This window comes from Enhydra lutris, unplaced genomic scaffold (genome assembly GCF_002288905.1).
Source record: "Enhydra lutris kenyoni isolate GAN:26980312 unplaced genomic scaffold, ASM228890v2 scaffoldscaffold45, whole genome shotgun sequence".
NCBI lineage: Eukaryota > Metazoa > Chordata > Mammalia > Carnivora > Mustelidae > Enhydra > Enhydra lutris.
The window spans coordinates 12847458-12862741 of NW_019154129.1; the positions used below are offsets into that span (position 1 = coordinate 12847458).

The 15284-nt window shown below is 56.5% G+C and overlaps 1 protein-coding gene across 1 annotated transcript in view; it reads left to right on the forward strand.

Annotated features, from left to right (window-relative positions):
• Positions 1-10337, forward strand: part of LOC111156131 (CREB binding protein) — a 123825-nt gene extending 113488 nt beyond the window's left edge. Inside the window, 9 exon segments of the mRNA XM_022516775.1 lie at positions 196-346; positions 838-984; positions 1628-1741; positions 2851-2878; positions 2880-3017; positions 3236-3403; positions 5875-6036; positions 6260-6541; positions 7987-10337. Of these exon segments, the coding sequence (XP_022372483.1) occupies positions 196-346; positions 838-984; positions 1628-1741; positions 2851-2878; positions 2880-3017; positions 3236-3403; positions 5875-6036; positions 6260-6541; positions 7987-10134 (3338 nt within the window). The 3' untranslated portion in view covers positions 10135-10337.
• The last annotated feature ends 4947 nt before the right edge of the window (positions 10338-15284 follow it).

Genomic DNA, 15284 nt, shown 5'->3' on the forward strand with positions numbered 1-15284 from the left:
CCCCTGTGTGTGCTTGCGCTCTCTCTCTCCCCCTCCCTCCCTCCCTCCCTCCCTGTAAAAAAAAAAAAAAAGTTTAAAAAAAAAAAAAAAAAAAGAAATAAAACTGCCCTGTAGGAAGGGTGGGTCCTGTGACCTTAGCCACCTTTTTCATAGCCCATCCAAAGCCCCCTCACCTGCTTGTTCTGGACTTTCCAGGACTACAGACCACACGATTGGGCAACCACCTGGAAGACCGAGTCAACAAGTTTTTGCGGCGACAGAATCATCCTGAAGCCGGGGAGGTCTTTGTCCGTGTGGTGGCCAGTTCAGACAAGACTGTGGAGGTCAAGCCCGGGATGAAGTCACGGTTTGTGTGCACATGTTGTGCTATTTTGTAACACACAGTTTGAGGGGTCCCGTCCCTGGTTAGCCAAAGCCCCACTTTCTGGCAAGCCTTTAAGAGTTTGTGTAATTCAGGATACCTGAAAAGTAGCACATGTGACTCTTAATCTTGGGATTGGGAGTTCGAGCCCTGCATTGGGTGTAGAGAGTACTAAAAAAATAAGCTTAGAGTTTGTATAATTTAAAGGTTTTTCAGCGGGTATGGTCTAGTCAGTCCTTCTCTCCGTATTCCACATTCATAAGGGGAGGTAAAATTCCTGGCTGAGCGAGATCGTGTCACGAAGAATAGGGTGCCCAAGGCCAGGCTGGCGGGCAGAGCTCCGGGCAGCAGTCAGCACAGGTGAGCAGGCCTTCAGCTCCTCTGCACCTCGTGGGTTTAGAGCAGCAAGTCTCGTTTAAAAAGCACCTGGTAAAATAATGATGTGTGCAGACCTCAGGCTCTGACTTTTATTTCAGGTTTGTGGATTCTGGGGAAATGTCTGACTCTTTCCCCTATCGAACCAAAGCACTCTTTGCTTTTGAGGAAATTGACGGAGTGGACGTGTGCTTCTTTGGGATGCACGTGCAAGAGTATGGCTCTGATTGCCCCCCGCCAAACACAAGGTAGTCTTCCTCCTCTTCTTGGGTGCAGGTCAGTGGGCCCCCGGTGTCACAGCAGACCGAGACCCTAAGTGTCTTGGAGAGCCTGTGTGCTCCAGACATCGGTTTAAATCAAATACGCCACGCCTGACAAACCAAACTTGTTAGTTGAGTTTTCCACTGAGCCAGTGAGAAATGAAGGGTTTTGATGATTGTTTAAACCATGTTTCGTAGAGTGAGTGCTCCTGGGTTCTAGTCCTGGTCTTGCTGTTGTCCCTGTCTTACCTGGGCCAGGTAAACCTACAGAGAGGGGGGTGGGGATCACTCCAGCGTCCCACGAGTTGTAAGAGCAAAGGACCTCTGCCGAGAGTTATTTCACGTTCAGTCAAGAATCCAGGGGAGAGGGAATTGGAAGAGGCTTTTGTTCGTTTGCCCTGGCCTTTCCATGCCTCTCCATGGTGGGCGATCCACTGCTTTTGGTCCAGTGATGGGATCGTTTATTCACAGGCAGTGGTAGTTGGTGATGGGAGTTTTCTTATGTCTTGTCTGTGTGGCCAGTATAAATGCTATGAAAACAGAATTTATTTCTGGAGCTTTTTTTAGATGTTGGTATTTGGTTTGAAGTTTGGAGGATACCAATTACTTTCTTCCCCCCCTGCTCCCCCAGGCGTGTGTACATATCTTATCTAGACAGTATTCATTTCTTCCGGCCCCGATGCCTCCGGACAGCTGTTTACCATGAGATCCTTATTGGATATTTAGAATATGTGAAGAAACTGGGGTGAGTTTAATTCAGATTATTTAGAACTAATAAAAATGCTATTTTTAATTTTCACTGTGTGTTTTGTGAAAGAACTAGAGTATTTTCTAAAGTCATATGTGTTTTTATTTTAATGTCCTCGGATTGATTACAAGTTCTCCTGAGCCCCACTCCCAGACGCTCCCCTGGGCCCCGCAGGTCTGGGCTCCCTAGCTCAGCGCACATGCTTGCCCTGCCCTCTATTGCTCTTCTCACTCTTTTTCCTATTCTAGTCTCGTTTTTTTTTTCTTTTTTTAACTTTATTGAGAAATATTTTACATATCATAAAACCTGCCTGTGTCAAGTGTACACTTCATTAATTTTTAGTAACTTCAACGAGCAGCGTGGCCGTGGCTATCAGTCCGTTTCCAAGCATTGTCCTCCCCTTAGTGGTGGGGCCCCCAACACCCCTTTGCTGTTAATCCCTGTTCCACCCCTACCCCAGTGACCTTGGTCTACTTTCTTTTTATATAAATTTGCCTTTTCTGGACGTTTCATATGAATGGGATCCTACAGGATACGGGTCTTTTGCATCTGATTTTTTCTCTGTTTCAGAATTCTAGATCTGTCACATCCCTTCCCAAATTTGAAAAAGTTAGAGGTATTTGACTGACATGTCTCTAACAGAGTAACAGATTTATTTTTACTTTGACCGCTTAGAAATGTCCAGCTGCCCCTTCATTGCACAGGAAGTAGTAGTAGGAAATGCGGCACATCCCTGGGCATAAGCCATTCCACGTGCCTGAGAGCCACATCTCCCAGGCTGTGTCCTATGCTGACAGGAGTCCTTGGAGTCCTGACCCCTGCCCACCACGCACCCCGTGAGAGGGAGCATCTGAGGCCGGTTTCCAGGGGTGCTCTTGCTCGCAGAGATGTAGCCTCCCCCGCCCACACGCCCCTCCCCCACACACTGGTTTGGAACTTCCCTGAACCTGTTCTATTTCATCGCAAGCATCGTGGTAGTTTCTTTGTTTTCTTCTAGTTATTTCTGTCCTTGCTGTGGTGCCTCTTCCTCGGCTGTTAGTCTCCTTGGCAGGCAGGGAGGCTTTCACTCAGCTCTGTGGTCTGAATTGTGGCTGTGTGTCCTGCAGGTATGTCACAGGACACATCTGGGCCTGCCCCCCCAAGTGAAGGAGACGACTATATCTTCCATTGCCACCCCCCTGACCAGAAAATCCCCAAACCAAAGCGCCTCCAGGAGTGGTACAAGAAGATGCTGGACAAGGCATTCGCGGAGCGGATCATTCACGACTACAAGGTACCTGGTGGCTCGTGCGAGGAGGGCGAGCTCTAGTCCCCTCTGAGGAGTAGACCTCGGGAAGACGGGCGCAGGGAAAAGCCGGAGAAGCACCTTCCATGTAGCTGGCGGAGATTCGTAGTGGGCGTCCGTAGCGCGGCCGCGGCCCCCATGCGCTCCCCCCCACCCCCAGCGCCACTCACGTCCCTCTTCTCCGCTGTGCTTCCTTCGCTCTCCAGGATATCTTCAAACAAGCAACTGAAGACAGGCTCACCAGTGCCAAGGAGCTGCCCTACTTTGAGGGTGACTTCTGGCCCAACGTGCTGGAGGAGAGCATTAAGGAGCTGGAGCAGGAGGAAGAGGAGAGGAAGAAGGAGGAGAGCACTGCGGCCTGCGAGACCACGGAGGTGAGGCGCCGTGGCAGGCCCGGCCACACTGAGGGGCACAGACGCCGCCACCTTTGTCGGTGCTGCAGTTTTCGCACATGCCCTCCCCTTGTCACCAGCCACCGCCGGTCAGGGCCGGAGCTCGTGGGGCGAGCGGAGATGCGGGTGCGGGAGACGCGTCACGCGGGAGCGGGCAGGCAGGAAGTGCTGGCCCTGGCGTCTCCCAGGCGGGGCAGGCAGGCTGGAGGCGCAGCAGGACGAGAGAGGAGGACGTCCGGCCGGGCAGCCGAGCGCGTGGACAGCCCCGTGCTCTCCCCGTGCTCAGACCTTCCCTGAGAAGGGGACAGGCCTCTTTCTCTGACTTTGTCACAAGCCAGCCCACCGCACCAGATGGCCCTCCGTCTGCTGTCGCGCTCGGGTCTGCTTACCGGGTGCCGCTGTGCGGTGGCAAGCTGGGGGAGGCTCTGTCCCTCCCTCCCAGGGCGCAGGTTCTAATAGGGAAAATAGCACGTCCTGAGGCAGCGGTAGGAGCTTAAGGAAACAGTGCACCCAGATCGGCCAGGCGCGGGGGCTGCCGGCGGGGCCTGTCTGGGGAGGCGACGGAGGCTGACCTGCTGAGAAGGGACCGACACTGCCCGGGGAGGGGGAGATGTGTGACGGCTCATGCTGGGAGCAAGTGTGCTTGTGTTCAGGATGTCTGCGGAAGAGAGGATGGGGGTTTCCATTTGGTTCTTAGCTGTAGAGGCAGTGGGGGGATATGAGGTGTTTTGAAAGTAGCAGCCCTAGAACTTGACGCAGATCGTTGTGGTGTGTGAGGGAGATCCTGGATCCGGGCTGCCTGCTGGGTCTGGGCCCTCAGTGACGGAGTCTGTGCTGCCGCCTCCACCCAAAGGAGGAGGCTGGGGAAGTATGTTGGGGAAAGAGGCCCTGCAGGAACCGGCACAGAGATGCCTGGTGACACCCAAGAGGGGCTGTGCAGGATGGGCCCTCCGAACTGGGGTCTGCCACGGGGGTCCTTCCGCCAGGGCCTCCCTGGAGGCAGGATCTGTCATCTGACCGCCCGTAACCATATTTCTGAATATCGGGAATGGGGCTTGAGAAACTGCTCCACTGGGGTCTTTGGGAGGCAGCCGGAAATCCTGTTTGGGTAGAAACCAGGGAGTTCTGGCTGGGGAGTGCGCAGAGCTGAGCTGTGAGCCCAGGTCCCTCCTCTCCATGTCAGCCACTGCCCACACCTCGGATGGGTGATGGCTTGAGTCAGAACATGGATCTGGGCTCCGGGACCAGGAGAAGAGGGTCTGGACCCAGATGGTGGAGCAGCCGCACCCTGCCAGCCTTTGCAGTGTCAGGGAATTGCCCATGGTGGAGAGAGACGGTGGTCTTCCATGCCCAGTCCACAGAGGCAGCGAGCAGGTCCCACCCCACAGACACCCCAGAACCGCGTGGCAGGCAGTGCCTTCCACTGTGGACGGCACTTGGGCGGGCTGCTGCTTTGCCGTTGGCACTGTCCTTCCTGGGGGACGTGGGGAAGGGAGAGGCTGCAGCATCACACGTGCGACCCCAGCTCTGAGGAAAACCACCTGCGGGAGCCACCTGTACGTGCAGCTCCAGAAGGAAAAACCAGAATGCTGTTGCTCTGGGTGGCCAAAAAAGCATTTTTTTTGTTACTATTACTTGGCTATATTTTCTGAACTTTGTGCACTGTATCTATTTCTTTTATAATTTTCTAAAAGTTTCGTCTTTAGAATGGTTTCAGGGCTCCCTGAGAACTGGAGCGGCTGTGCAGCCTGCCCGCTGCAGTCCCGCCCTCCCTCACAGCCCTCTACTGCTCTGGGCCCCAGACGGGTACTACTAGCGCCCTTCAGCACCGAGAGCGTCTGTCTCGCCCTCTCTCTGCTCTTGTTGGGAAGAAGGTTCTTCGGACCTGACCTGGGGTCTGAACGACGAAGGGGGTGCTTTCCGGAGCAGAAGCGCCTTAACTGCGGGGCAGGACCCCTCACACCTCAGCCCCTGGAGCGCTCATGATGGGGGTTTCAGGCCCACGCGAGCCTAGGGCTGGGAGCAGGGTCATAGGGACGTCCCCCCTTCAGGCAGCCTTGCCCAGGACGTGGATGGGCCGTGCTGGAGCCCCCTCTCCCGCCCACGCAGCAGCTTCCCATGGCGCCCTTCCCTGCCTCATACGCAGCGGACTTTGGGAACCGTGTGGGACTGAGAACGTGGCCCGTGGCATGCAGCGGTCGGGCTCCGGGGCAACGTGGCCTCCCTCCGTTGTTGGAGTCCCTCCTGGGCGTATTCTTCCCAACAGATGACCTGCCGTGTGGCCGCCGTGGCCTCTGTGTCCCCAGAGGGGACCCCTGGCCAGGCTCCCGTCCTCCTCGCCCCTGCCTCCGTGACACCCTCTGCAGGCAGCTGTGTGTTTGCAGGCACGGCGGCCTGGAGCGCCCTCAGGAGGGGAGACTGGGCCCCTGCGACAGCCCCGTGTATCTTTTCAGGGCAGCCAGGGCGACAGCAAGAACGCCAAGAAGAAGAACAACAAGAAAACCAACAAGAATAAAAGCAGCATCAGTCGAGCCAACAAGAAGAAGCCCAGCATGCCCAACGTGTCCAACGACTTGTCCCAGAAGCTCTACGCCACGATGGAGAAGCACAAAGAGGTAGAGATGCTCGGGGCGGGGGGGCTCTCGGGGCCACAGGCCAGGACCCCTCCTGGTCTGTGGGATAAGAGAGAAGGGATTGCTGAGAATCCACAACGCCGGCCCCCACCCAGAGGAGGGGAGAGTGCTGCTGGCGCTCCATCCTGGGCCTTGTGGAGAGGGCTGGCCCCGGGAGGCAGAGCAGCCGCGGCTCTCCGTGGGCTAACACTGTCCTCCCCTGCAGGTCTTCTTTGTGATCCACCTGCACGCTGGGCCCGTCATCAACACACTGCCCCCCATCGTGGACCCCGACCCCCTGCTCAGCTGTGACCTCATGGACGGGCGTGACGCCTTCCTCACCCTCGCCCGAGACAAGCACTGGGAGTTCTCCTCCTTGCGCCGGTCCAAGTGGTCCACACTGTGCATGCTGGTGGAGCTGCACACCCAGGGCCAGGACCGCTTCGTCTACACCTGCAACGAGTGCAAGCACCACGTGGAGACGCGCTGGCACTGCACCGTCTGCGAGGTAGGCTGGCGGGCAATGTGTGTGCCGCGAGTTGGGACCCTAGTTGGTCCTCAGTTCTCTGCACCATCGGTGCATTAGCGTCTCAGCTCAGACCGTGAAGTGGTCAGCATCTTCCCGGGGACCAGATAAGCAGATGAAAAAGGTGCACCTGACTCCTGGTCCTCTCTGAGAGTTGTTGGTCATGAGGTTGGGTTTCCGAGGTCACGAAGAAGAAAGTCCGTGCTCTGTGCTCGCTCCAGGCTCAACAGCATACATTGAGGGAAGGAAGGAAGGAGCGTTTCTCCCTTCGTGGAGCATGTGTGCTCCCAACCCAGCTGAGCATAACAAAGGGCCATCGATGTGTGTCTGGGCTACGCCTGGACCCTGGCAGGAGGGGCTGGTCTCCCAGGGAGGTGGAGTGGGCAGGCCTCCTGGGGGGGCAGTGTTTGTGCTGACTTTTTCAGGAAGAATTGATCACAGAGCACTTTGATTTGATCCCTGTTGTTTGCTAACACCAGCCGCGCGTCAGGAGCATCCACGGGCCTTCTGGTGCAGGGCAGGGGCAGGAGCAGGAAACAGGCTGTGCTTCAGCCCCATTGGGATTCTGAGTGGTTTCCCCTGTTCATGCCTCCAGTTGTGATCTAGCCAAGCAGCTGAGAAGGCCCTGTCCCAGTGGACCCCGTGGTTGCACATGCTGGCTCCCTGTGTGAAGGGGTGTGGGCCATCCCTTGCCCAGATGGGTCCTTCACGGGGCGTGAAGCAGGCTGTCGTGGAGCCTCCACCCCGCACCCTGTCCTCACCTTGCCAGTGTTAGCTTCCCAAACGGTTCCCAGAGCCACACGCCCGTAGGGGTTCTGTGATCTTGGGTAGAAGGAGCAGGTGGAGCCTCTGTAATGCCGTTGTCTTCATTTCCCACTTCTTCCAGCCTTCTTTAGTCCCATATCATTTCCCACTGTTGGGATCTTCATGTCCTTTTGGAAAAGGGGTGGGTCCCGGTCATAGGGTCTTCTTCTCCAGACCTGGTACCTGGTAGTCTCTGTCTGCAGGTATAAGCAACTTTAAAGAACCCATAAGTGTGCGTTTTGTCACTGGGGTTTGAGCCAAAGGCCTGTCTTCTGGGGAAGGTGTCTCAGTCCCCCAGACCCCCTGGGCCACCCAGTAGAGCTTGGGGGATGCACCAGGGCCCCTGGCAGCGGCCCCGGGGAGCTGGGTGGCACCTGGGTGAGCTCGGGAGGAGCCGTCAGGCTCCCCAGGCCAGGTTCAGGAGCAGGACACTGTAGGTCTGGGCGCCCTTCCCCCAGGGGCAGAGGAAGGAAGGAAAGGGGACCAGAGGTCAGCCAACGCACTCGAGAGCCTGTGAGAGCACAGGGAGGGGAGGGGTAGGGCTGCGGGGATGGATGCGGTGGCCTCTGTCTGGTCCCAAGGCCCCGGGCTGACCATAGCCTGCGCCCTGTGCTTGTCCGCAGGACTACGACCTCTGCATCAACTGCTACAACACCAAGAGCCACGCCCACAAGATGGTGAAGTGGGGGCTGGGCCTGGACGACGAGGGCAGCAGCCAGGGCGAGCCGCAGTCCAAGAGCCCCCAGGAGTCGCGGCGCCTGAGCATCCAGCGCTGCATCCAGTCCCTGGTGCACGCCTGCCAGTGCCGCAACGCCAACTGCTCGCTGCCGTCCTGCCAGAAGATGAAGCGGGTGGTGCAGCACACCAAGGGCTGCAAGCGCAAGACCAACGGGGGCTGCCCGGTGTGCAAGCAGCTCATCGCCCTCTGCTGCTACCACGCCAAGCACTGCCAGGAGAACAAGTGCCCGGTGCCCTTCTGCCTCAACATCAAACACAAGCTCCGGCAGCAGCAGATCCAGCACCGGCTGCAGCAAGCCCAGCTCATGCGCCGGCGGATGGCCACCATGAACACCCGCAACGTGCCTCAACAGAGTCTGCCTTCCCCTACCTCAGCTCCGCCCGGGACCCCCACGCAGCAGCCCGGCACGCCCCAGACGCCGCAGCCCCCGGCCCAGCCCCAGCCCTCACCCGTGAGCATGTCACCAGCCGGCTTCCCCAGCGTGGCCCGGACTCAGCCCCCCACCACGGTGTCCACCGGGAAGCCCACCAACCAGGTGCCGGCCCCGCCGCCCCCTGCACAGCCCCCACCGGCCGCGGTGGAAGCGGCCCGGCAGATCGAGCGCGAGGCCCAGCAGCAGCAGCACCTGTACCGGGTGAACGTGAACAACGGCCTGCCCCCGGGGCGCGCGGGCATGGTGACCCCGGTTAGCCAGATGGCCCCTGTGGGCCTGAACGTGCCCCGTCCCAGCCAGGTCAGCGGGCCGGTCATGCCCAACCTGCCCCCCGGGCAGTGGCAGCAGGCGCCTCTTCCCCAGCAGCAGCCGATGCCGGGCCTGCCCCGGCCCGTGCTGTCCATGCAGGCCCAGCCGGCCGTGGCCGGGCCGCGGATGTCCGGCGTGCAGCCTCCCCGGAGCATCTCGCCCGGCGCCCTGCAGGACCTGCTGCGGACCCTGAAGTCGCCCAGCTCCCCGCAGCAGCAGCAGCAGGTGCTCAACATCCTCAAGTCCAACCCTCAGCTGATGGCGGCCTTCATCAAGCAGCGCACAGCCAAGTACGTGGCCAGTCAGCCCGGCCTGCAGCCCCAGCCCAGCCTGCAGCCCCAGCCCGGCCTCCAGGCCCAGCCCGGCCTGCACCAGCAGCCCGGCCTGCAGAACCTGAACGCCATGCAAGCCAGCGGGCCCCGGCCCGGTGTGCCTCCACAGCAGCCTGCGATGGGAGGCCTGAACCCCCAGGGCCAGGCCCTGAACATCATGAACCCGGGCCACAACCCCAGCATGGCGAGCATGAACCCACAGTACCGGGAGATGCTCCGGAGGCAGCTGCTCCAGCAGCAGCAGCAGCAACAGCAGCAGCAGCAACAGCAGCAGCAGCAGGGCAGCACGGGCATGGCCGGGGGCATGGCCGGGCATGGCCAGTTCCAGCAGCCCCAGGGACCCGGAGGCTACCCCCCGGCCATGCAGCAGCAGCGGATGCAGCAGCACCTCCCCATCCAGGGCAGCTCCATGGGCCAGATGGCAGCTCAGATGGGACAGCTCGGCCAGATAGGGCAGCCGGGGCTGGGCGCAGACAGCACCCCCAACATCCAGCAGGCCCTGCAGCAGCGGATTCTGCAGCAGCAGCAGATGAAGCAGCAGATCGGGTCCCCGGGCCAGCCGAACCCCATGAGCCCCCAGCAGCACATGCTCTCAGGACAGCCGCAGGCCTCGCACCTCCCCGGCCAGCAGATGGCCACGTCCCTCAGTAGCCAGGTGCGGTCTCCGGCCCCTGTCCAGTCTCCGCGGCCCCAGTCCCAGCCTCCACATTCCAGCCCGTCGCCACGGATACAGCCCCAGCCTTCACCACACCACGTCTCGCCCCAGACTGGTTCCCCCCACCCAGGACTCGCAGTCACCATGGCCAGCTCCATAGATCAGGGACACTTGGGGAACCCCGAACAGAGTGCAATGCTCCCACAGCTGAACACCCCCAACAGGAGTGCACTGTCCAGTGAGCTGTCCCTGGTCGGCGACACCACAGGAGACACCCTAGAAAAGTTTGTGGAGGGTTTGTAGCATTGTGAGAGCATCGCTTTTCTTCCCCCTTTCATGTTCTTGGACCTTTTGTACTGAAATCCAGGCGTCTAGGTTCTTTTTATGCCTAGATGGAACCGCTACTTCCAAGCCGTGGAAGGGTAGATTGCTGTTTAAAGAAACAATACAAAGAATATATTTTTTTGTTAAAAACCAGTTGATTTAAATATCTGGTCTCTCTCTCTCTCTCTCTCTCTCTCTTTCTCTCTTTTTGTTTTTGTTTTTTTTGTTTTTTTTGTTTTGGGGGGAGGGGGGTTTTGTTTGGATTCTTTTTGTCGTCATTTCTGGTGACTCATGCCTTTTTTTAACGGGAAAAACAAGTTCATTATATTCATATTTTTTATTTGTATTTCAAGACTTTAAACATTTATGTTTAAAAGTGAGAAGAAAAATAATATTCAGAAACTGATTCTTGAAATAATGCAAGCTTATAATGTATCCCGATAACTTTCTGACGTTGCGGGAAGATTTTTTCTATAGTGAACTCTGTGGGCGTTCTCCAAGTATTACCCCTGGACGATAGGAATTGGCTCCTGCGTGCACACACGTACACACCCACACACACATCTATCTATACATACTGGCCTAAGCCAAACTCTTGTCTTGCAGATGTAGAAATTGTTGCTTTGTTTCTCTGATAAAACTGGTTTTAGACAAAAAATAGGGATGATCACTCTCTTAGACCATGCTAATGTTAATAGAGAAGAAGCATTCTTTTCTTTCTTCTATGTGAAACTTGAAATGAGGAAAAGCAATTCTAGTGTAAATCATGCAAGCGCTATAATTACTATAAATAAGAAAATTCAAGAAGATTCAATCACTGTATAGAATGGTAAAGTACCAACTCATTTCTTATATCATATTGTTAAATAAACTGTGTGCAACAGACAAAAAGGGTGGTCCTTCTTGAATTCATGTACATGGTATTAACACTTAGTGTTCGGGGTTTTTTTGTTATGAAAATGCTGTTTTCAACATTGTATTTGGACTATGCATGTGTTTTTCCCCCATTGTATATAAAGTACCGCTTAAAATTGATATAAATTACTGAAGTTTTTAACATGTATTCTGTTCTTTAAGATCCCTGTAAGAATGTTTAAGGTTTTTATTTATTTATATATATTTTTGGAGTCTGTTCTTTGTAAGACATGATTCTGATGGATTGCTCACAGGGGAGAGGTAGGGACCATGGTCCTGGTGGCCATGTGGGTGGCAGCCAGGCCCAGCCAAGGCCTGGGTGGTTCTCTTTCCAGGAACCGAGGTGTCCAGCTCAGTGGGGGCCTCATATACCCACTGCTCCGCGGGGAGCTTCACCCACAGAGTTCAGGCCGCAGACGAGTCCGAAGCAGCACTTTGCCTCCTGTCCTCCTCCCCTAAGCCTCAAGATGCCAGAGTAGGGATGGTTCCTGCAGCTGTTTGCAGTGGTACCTACCCTCCCCTTTCCTTTATGCAAATCCCAAAATTGGTGCAGAATTGGCTCCAGGGACCAGAGGTGGTTCCTGCTTCCCCACGTCCTATGCTCCATAGGGGTGGATGCTGCGTGCAGCGTGTCCTGTTGTGGCCTCCAATGCTGGGCTGGGCAGGGCAGTGAAGAGGTCTGGCCTTTGTTCTCTACCCTCTAGAAACAGGGCCTGTGAGGGCAGCGCTGTGGTGAAAGAGCCGCCCCCCCACCGGCTTCGAGGGATGGGCGCTTGGCCACATGGTCCCACACGCCACCACCACCCCCTTGCTTCCCCCTGCTCCCGGGTCCAGTTCAGGGTACCCTTACCAAGAGGGTGACACTTGAGTCCCTGGGTGCTGGGAACGTCAGGTCTGAGCAGAGGAGCACCTCCGGGGAGCGTGGAAGTCTGCCCTCTAGACTGCAGCATCCCTCCCGGACCAAGCACAAGGGACTCGAGTCCTGCCTCTTGTGTCCCTGGTCCTCCAACCTGGGTGGGGAGGCGGGGGGTGGTGGTGGCAAATTTAGAATTCATGGCCCAAATAGCTTCCCCTTTGGCCATGTATTCACAGAGATCACTTCAAAATACTGATTTGGGAATCTAAACTTGAGGAAGCTTTGAAAAAAATTAATTTTTGCACAGAGCTTCAAATCTTGAGTTCGAACTAGATTAAGCCAGATAATTAGACCGTCCTCTAGCACTGCCAGCCACCTGCCACGCCCACCACAGCCCCAGAAGGGAAAGCAGGGCCACGGCCCTCCAGTGGCCATCTGGCCATCCTTGCTTGCTTACTTGCTTCTTGAGTCTGGGACCCTCTGCCGACTCACGGTCTCCACTGATGGGAAAACCCTAAGCAGACGGAAGGGGTGGGCCGTCTGGGGCCCTGGAGGAGCAGCTCCAGGGCCACGGACACGTAGTGCAGGGCTACCACTTAAGGGGGCCGGTGGGCGGGGGCATCTTTTTCAGGTCGTCGTGGGATCCAAAACTCTGTGTACAGGTCTCATCTTTTTGGAGTCCATGTCCTGTGTAATCCGCCAAGGGCTGCGGTCGAGGGTGTGGTGTGTGGATGCTAACCCCGCACTCGGCGTAAGGAGATTCTGTAAGACAGCGGGAAAGGCCCGGCGCTGTGTCTCATGCTGTATACTTAAGAGGAGAAGAAAAAAGTCCTATATTTGTGATCAAAAAGAGGAAACTTGAAATGTGCTGGTGTTTATAATAAAAGCTGGTAAAACTGCTTGGATTCAAAGATGGTCCCAGTGGCTAACGACCCTTGGAATGAGCTTCTTAGTAGCTAGCCCTCGTTAGACCAGAGGGTCTCGGTTGAGTGTGCCTAGTATGTGTGTTTGATGACGCTTCTGAGAACATAGCATGTTAAAAACAGGAGTAGGAGACAATCTCTGGAAAACGAGGTGAAGTCTTTTCGGCTTGTATAATCTCAGACTGAACACCTAACTTTCTCTCTCTTTTTTTTTTTTTTGCAACAAAATGGAATCAAAGATTCCGCTTAAGCCAAAACGTGCTTCTAGCACTGCACAGACCAGTGAGCTGCTCTGAAAAAAGGAAAGTCCCTTCATGAAGGAGCTGAGTGCGGGTTGGTTGCCAACAGACCTTCGGGAGGCACGTCACCCAAGGACCCTTGCCGGGAAGTCAGCGCTCCGGCCAGGCCGCCTTAGCAAGTAGGAGCACAGGAGTGCATAGGAATGGGGGCTGGAAAAACCAAATTGCACCTTCCTGGGATGTCTTGTGTTCGTGCCACTGCAGCACTCGGGTGTGATTTCATTGTGCAAAGTCGAGAGTAGGGAGATGGGTCAGTTCTGAAACGTAACCGAGTGTCGTCCCCAGGCTGAAAGACAGACAGGAACTGTGGATGAACAGGCGGATGGTAACTTTGGTGCAAGTACACCTTCCTCCAGACGACTTGCCAGCCTGTGTGGACAGAGTCCCCAGAGGCAGATTATGGTACCCAGCAGAGAATCCGCAGGTGCTGATGGAAAACCTTGGGCTGATCTGACACATTCAGGGGGTTGAGAGACGAGCAGGAGGCCAGCGCACAGGAAGTGGGGGCCTGCGGTGTCCCCACGGAGGGATGGCCAGTGGGTCCATCGGGGTGGTGGCCACCAGGAGCCAGGGCCTTGGTGGGGTATGAGCCCTCTCAACTCCGCCTGCCTTCCTTGACGACGCTTGGTAATAAGTGCTGTTGGAAGGGCTCACTAGCTCCCCTGTCCTTGCCGTGAGGTAGGACTGTGTGGGGACCTGTCCAAGTTCATGGGTGGCGTGGTCCGCTCAGCCAGAGCCACGTGCTTCACCGCTGTCCCAAAAGGAGCTTTCCTCCCCTACTAGCTCCGGAGGCTCACCTTGAACTCACTTTGGGGTTACCTTGAGGAAAGGGGGGTGTATTATAATTCTTCTAACTCCTCCAATGTCACAGACAGTAGTTAAGTGGTAACCAGGATCTTACACAGGACTAAGTGGGACTTTGGGCCGGCCTGAGTGTGGTGCCTGGTGCCCGGCTCAGCGCTTGGAGAGGGCTGCTACTGAAACGGGCTTTATGCTCTGGTGCTGGGACCCCAGGGCTCTGGGCCAACACCAAGGAAGCCTCTTGGAAACGGATGTTTACTGAGTAGTCTTATATAGGCATATCAGCAAAGTTCAGACTTGAAGATCCTCAAGTCTGGTAGTGATGTTTAGAGAATGTTCCAGGTGAGGGTGGTCCTTCAGGAAAATGCCCAGAGAGGACACCCTTGGGAGGATGGGGAAGGGTGGTGTGTCAGGGCTCCCTGCACCAGGACCCCTTCTGTGTCTCTGACCCCACCCAGGACCCCTCATGTCTGGGACAGGTTTGGGGGGTCTCAGAAGAGGGAGGGTTGTTTCACGTGCTCCCACAAGTGATTTGAGCATCTGGAGGCTGGGGAGTCGGGGAGGGAGAGTGGTGGGGACCAGACCAACGTCTGCAGGTGCAGAGAAAGAGGAAACAGACTCGGGGCGGGGGGCAGGGTTCTGCGCAGGAGTCAACCAGAATTGCCCAGTGTTTAGCGGCCAGAACGGGTGTCCCCTGTGGGAGCTGGACCTCCGCAGCCAGAAGCACAGGGGACCCTCTGAACTTCTGGGGAAGCCGGTTCTGGCTGTTCCCAAGCCTCTAGACACTGGCGTTCTGGTCTCTGGTTTCCTGGGTAAGGAAAAGGGGTTCTCTTGTGGGGAGAGGTCCACCAGTGTGAGAAAGGGCAGGAAGGACATGAGTGGACCCCGAGCCGAGGCCCCCTTCTCTCCAGAGCCGGTGTACGCCTGCCGCTTCCAGCTGACAGGGAAACGTGCAGGTCTTGTCCGAGCACCAGGCTGGCTCATTCAGCAAAGCATTTACCGAACGGATCCTAGGCATTGACCCCAGCCCTTGGAGAACTCCCCCCAGAGACACCATCAGCCACGGGAGGAAGGTGCAAGGTGGCGCCAGGGCTTGAAGCCGGACCACCGACCTGGCTTTCTGCTTGGAACGAGGACATGTCTCTTTGTCAGGGTCCAGGATAGCACAGCCCTCGGGAGCACACATCCTCACTGCTGCTGGCCTGTGCTCAGGATGGCGCTTCCCCAGCTCTGACCCGCAGACAGCTTACCTGACTTCTTGCTGACACCCCGATTTAGTAGGTCTGGGCCGGGGCAGGGGGAAGCAGACTGAGCTTCTAGGTTTTGAAGGAGCTC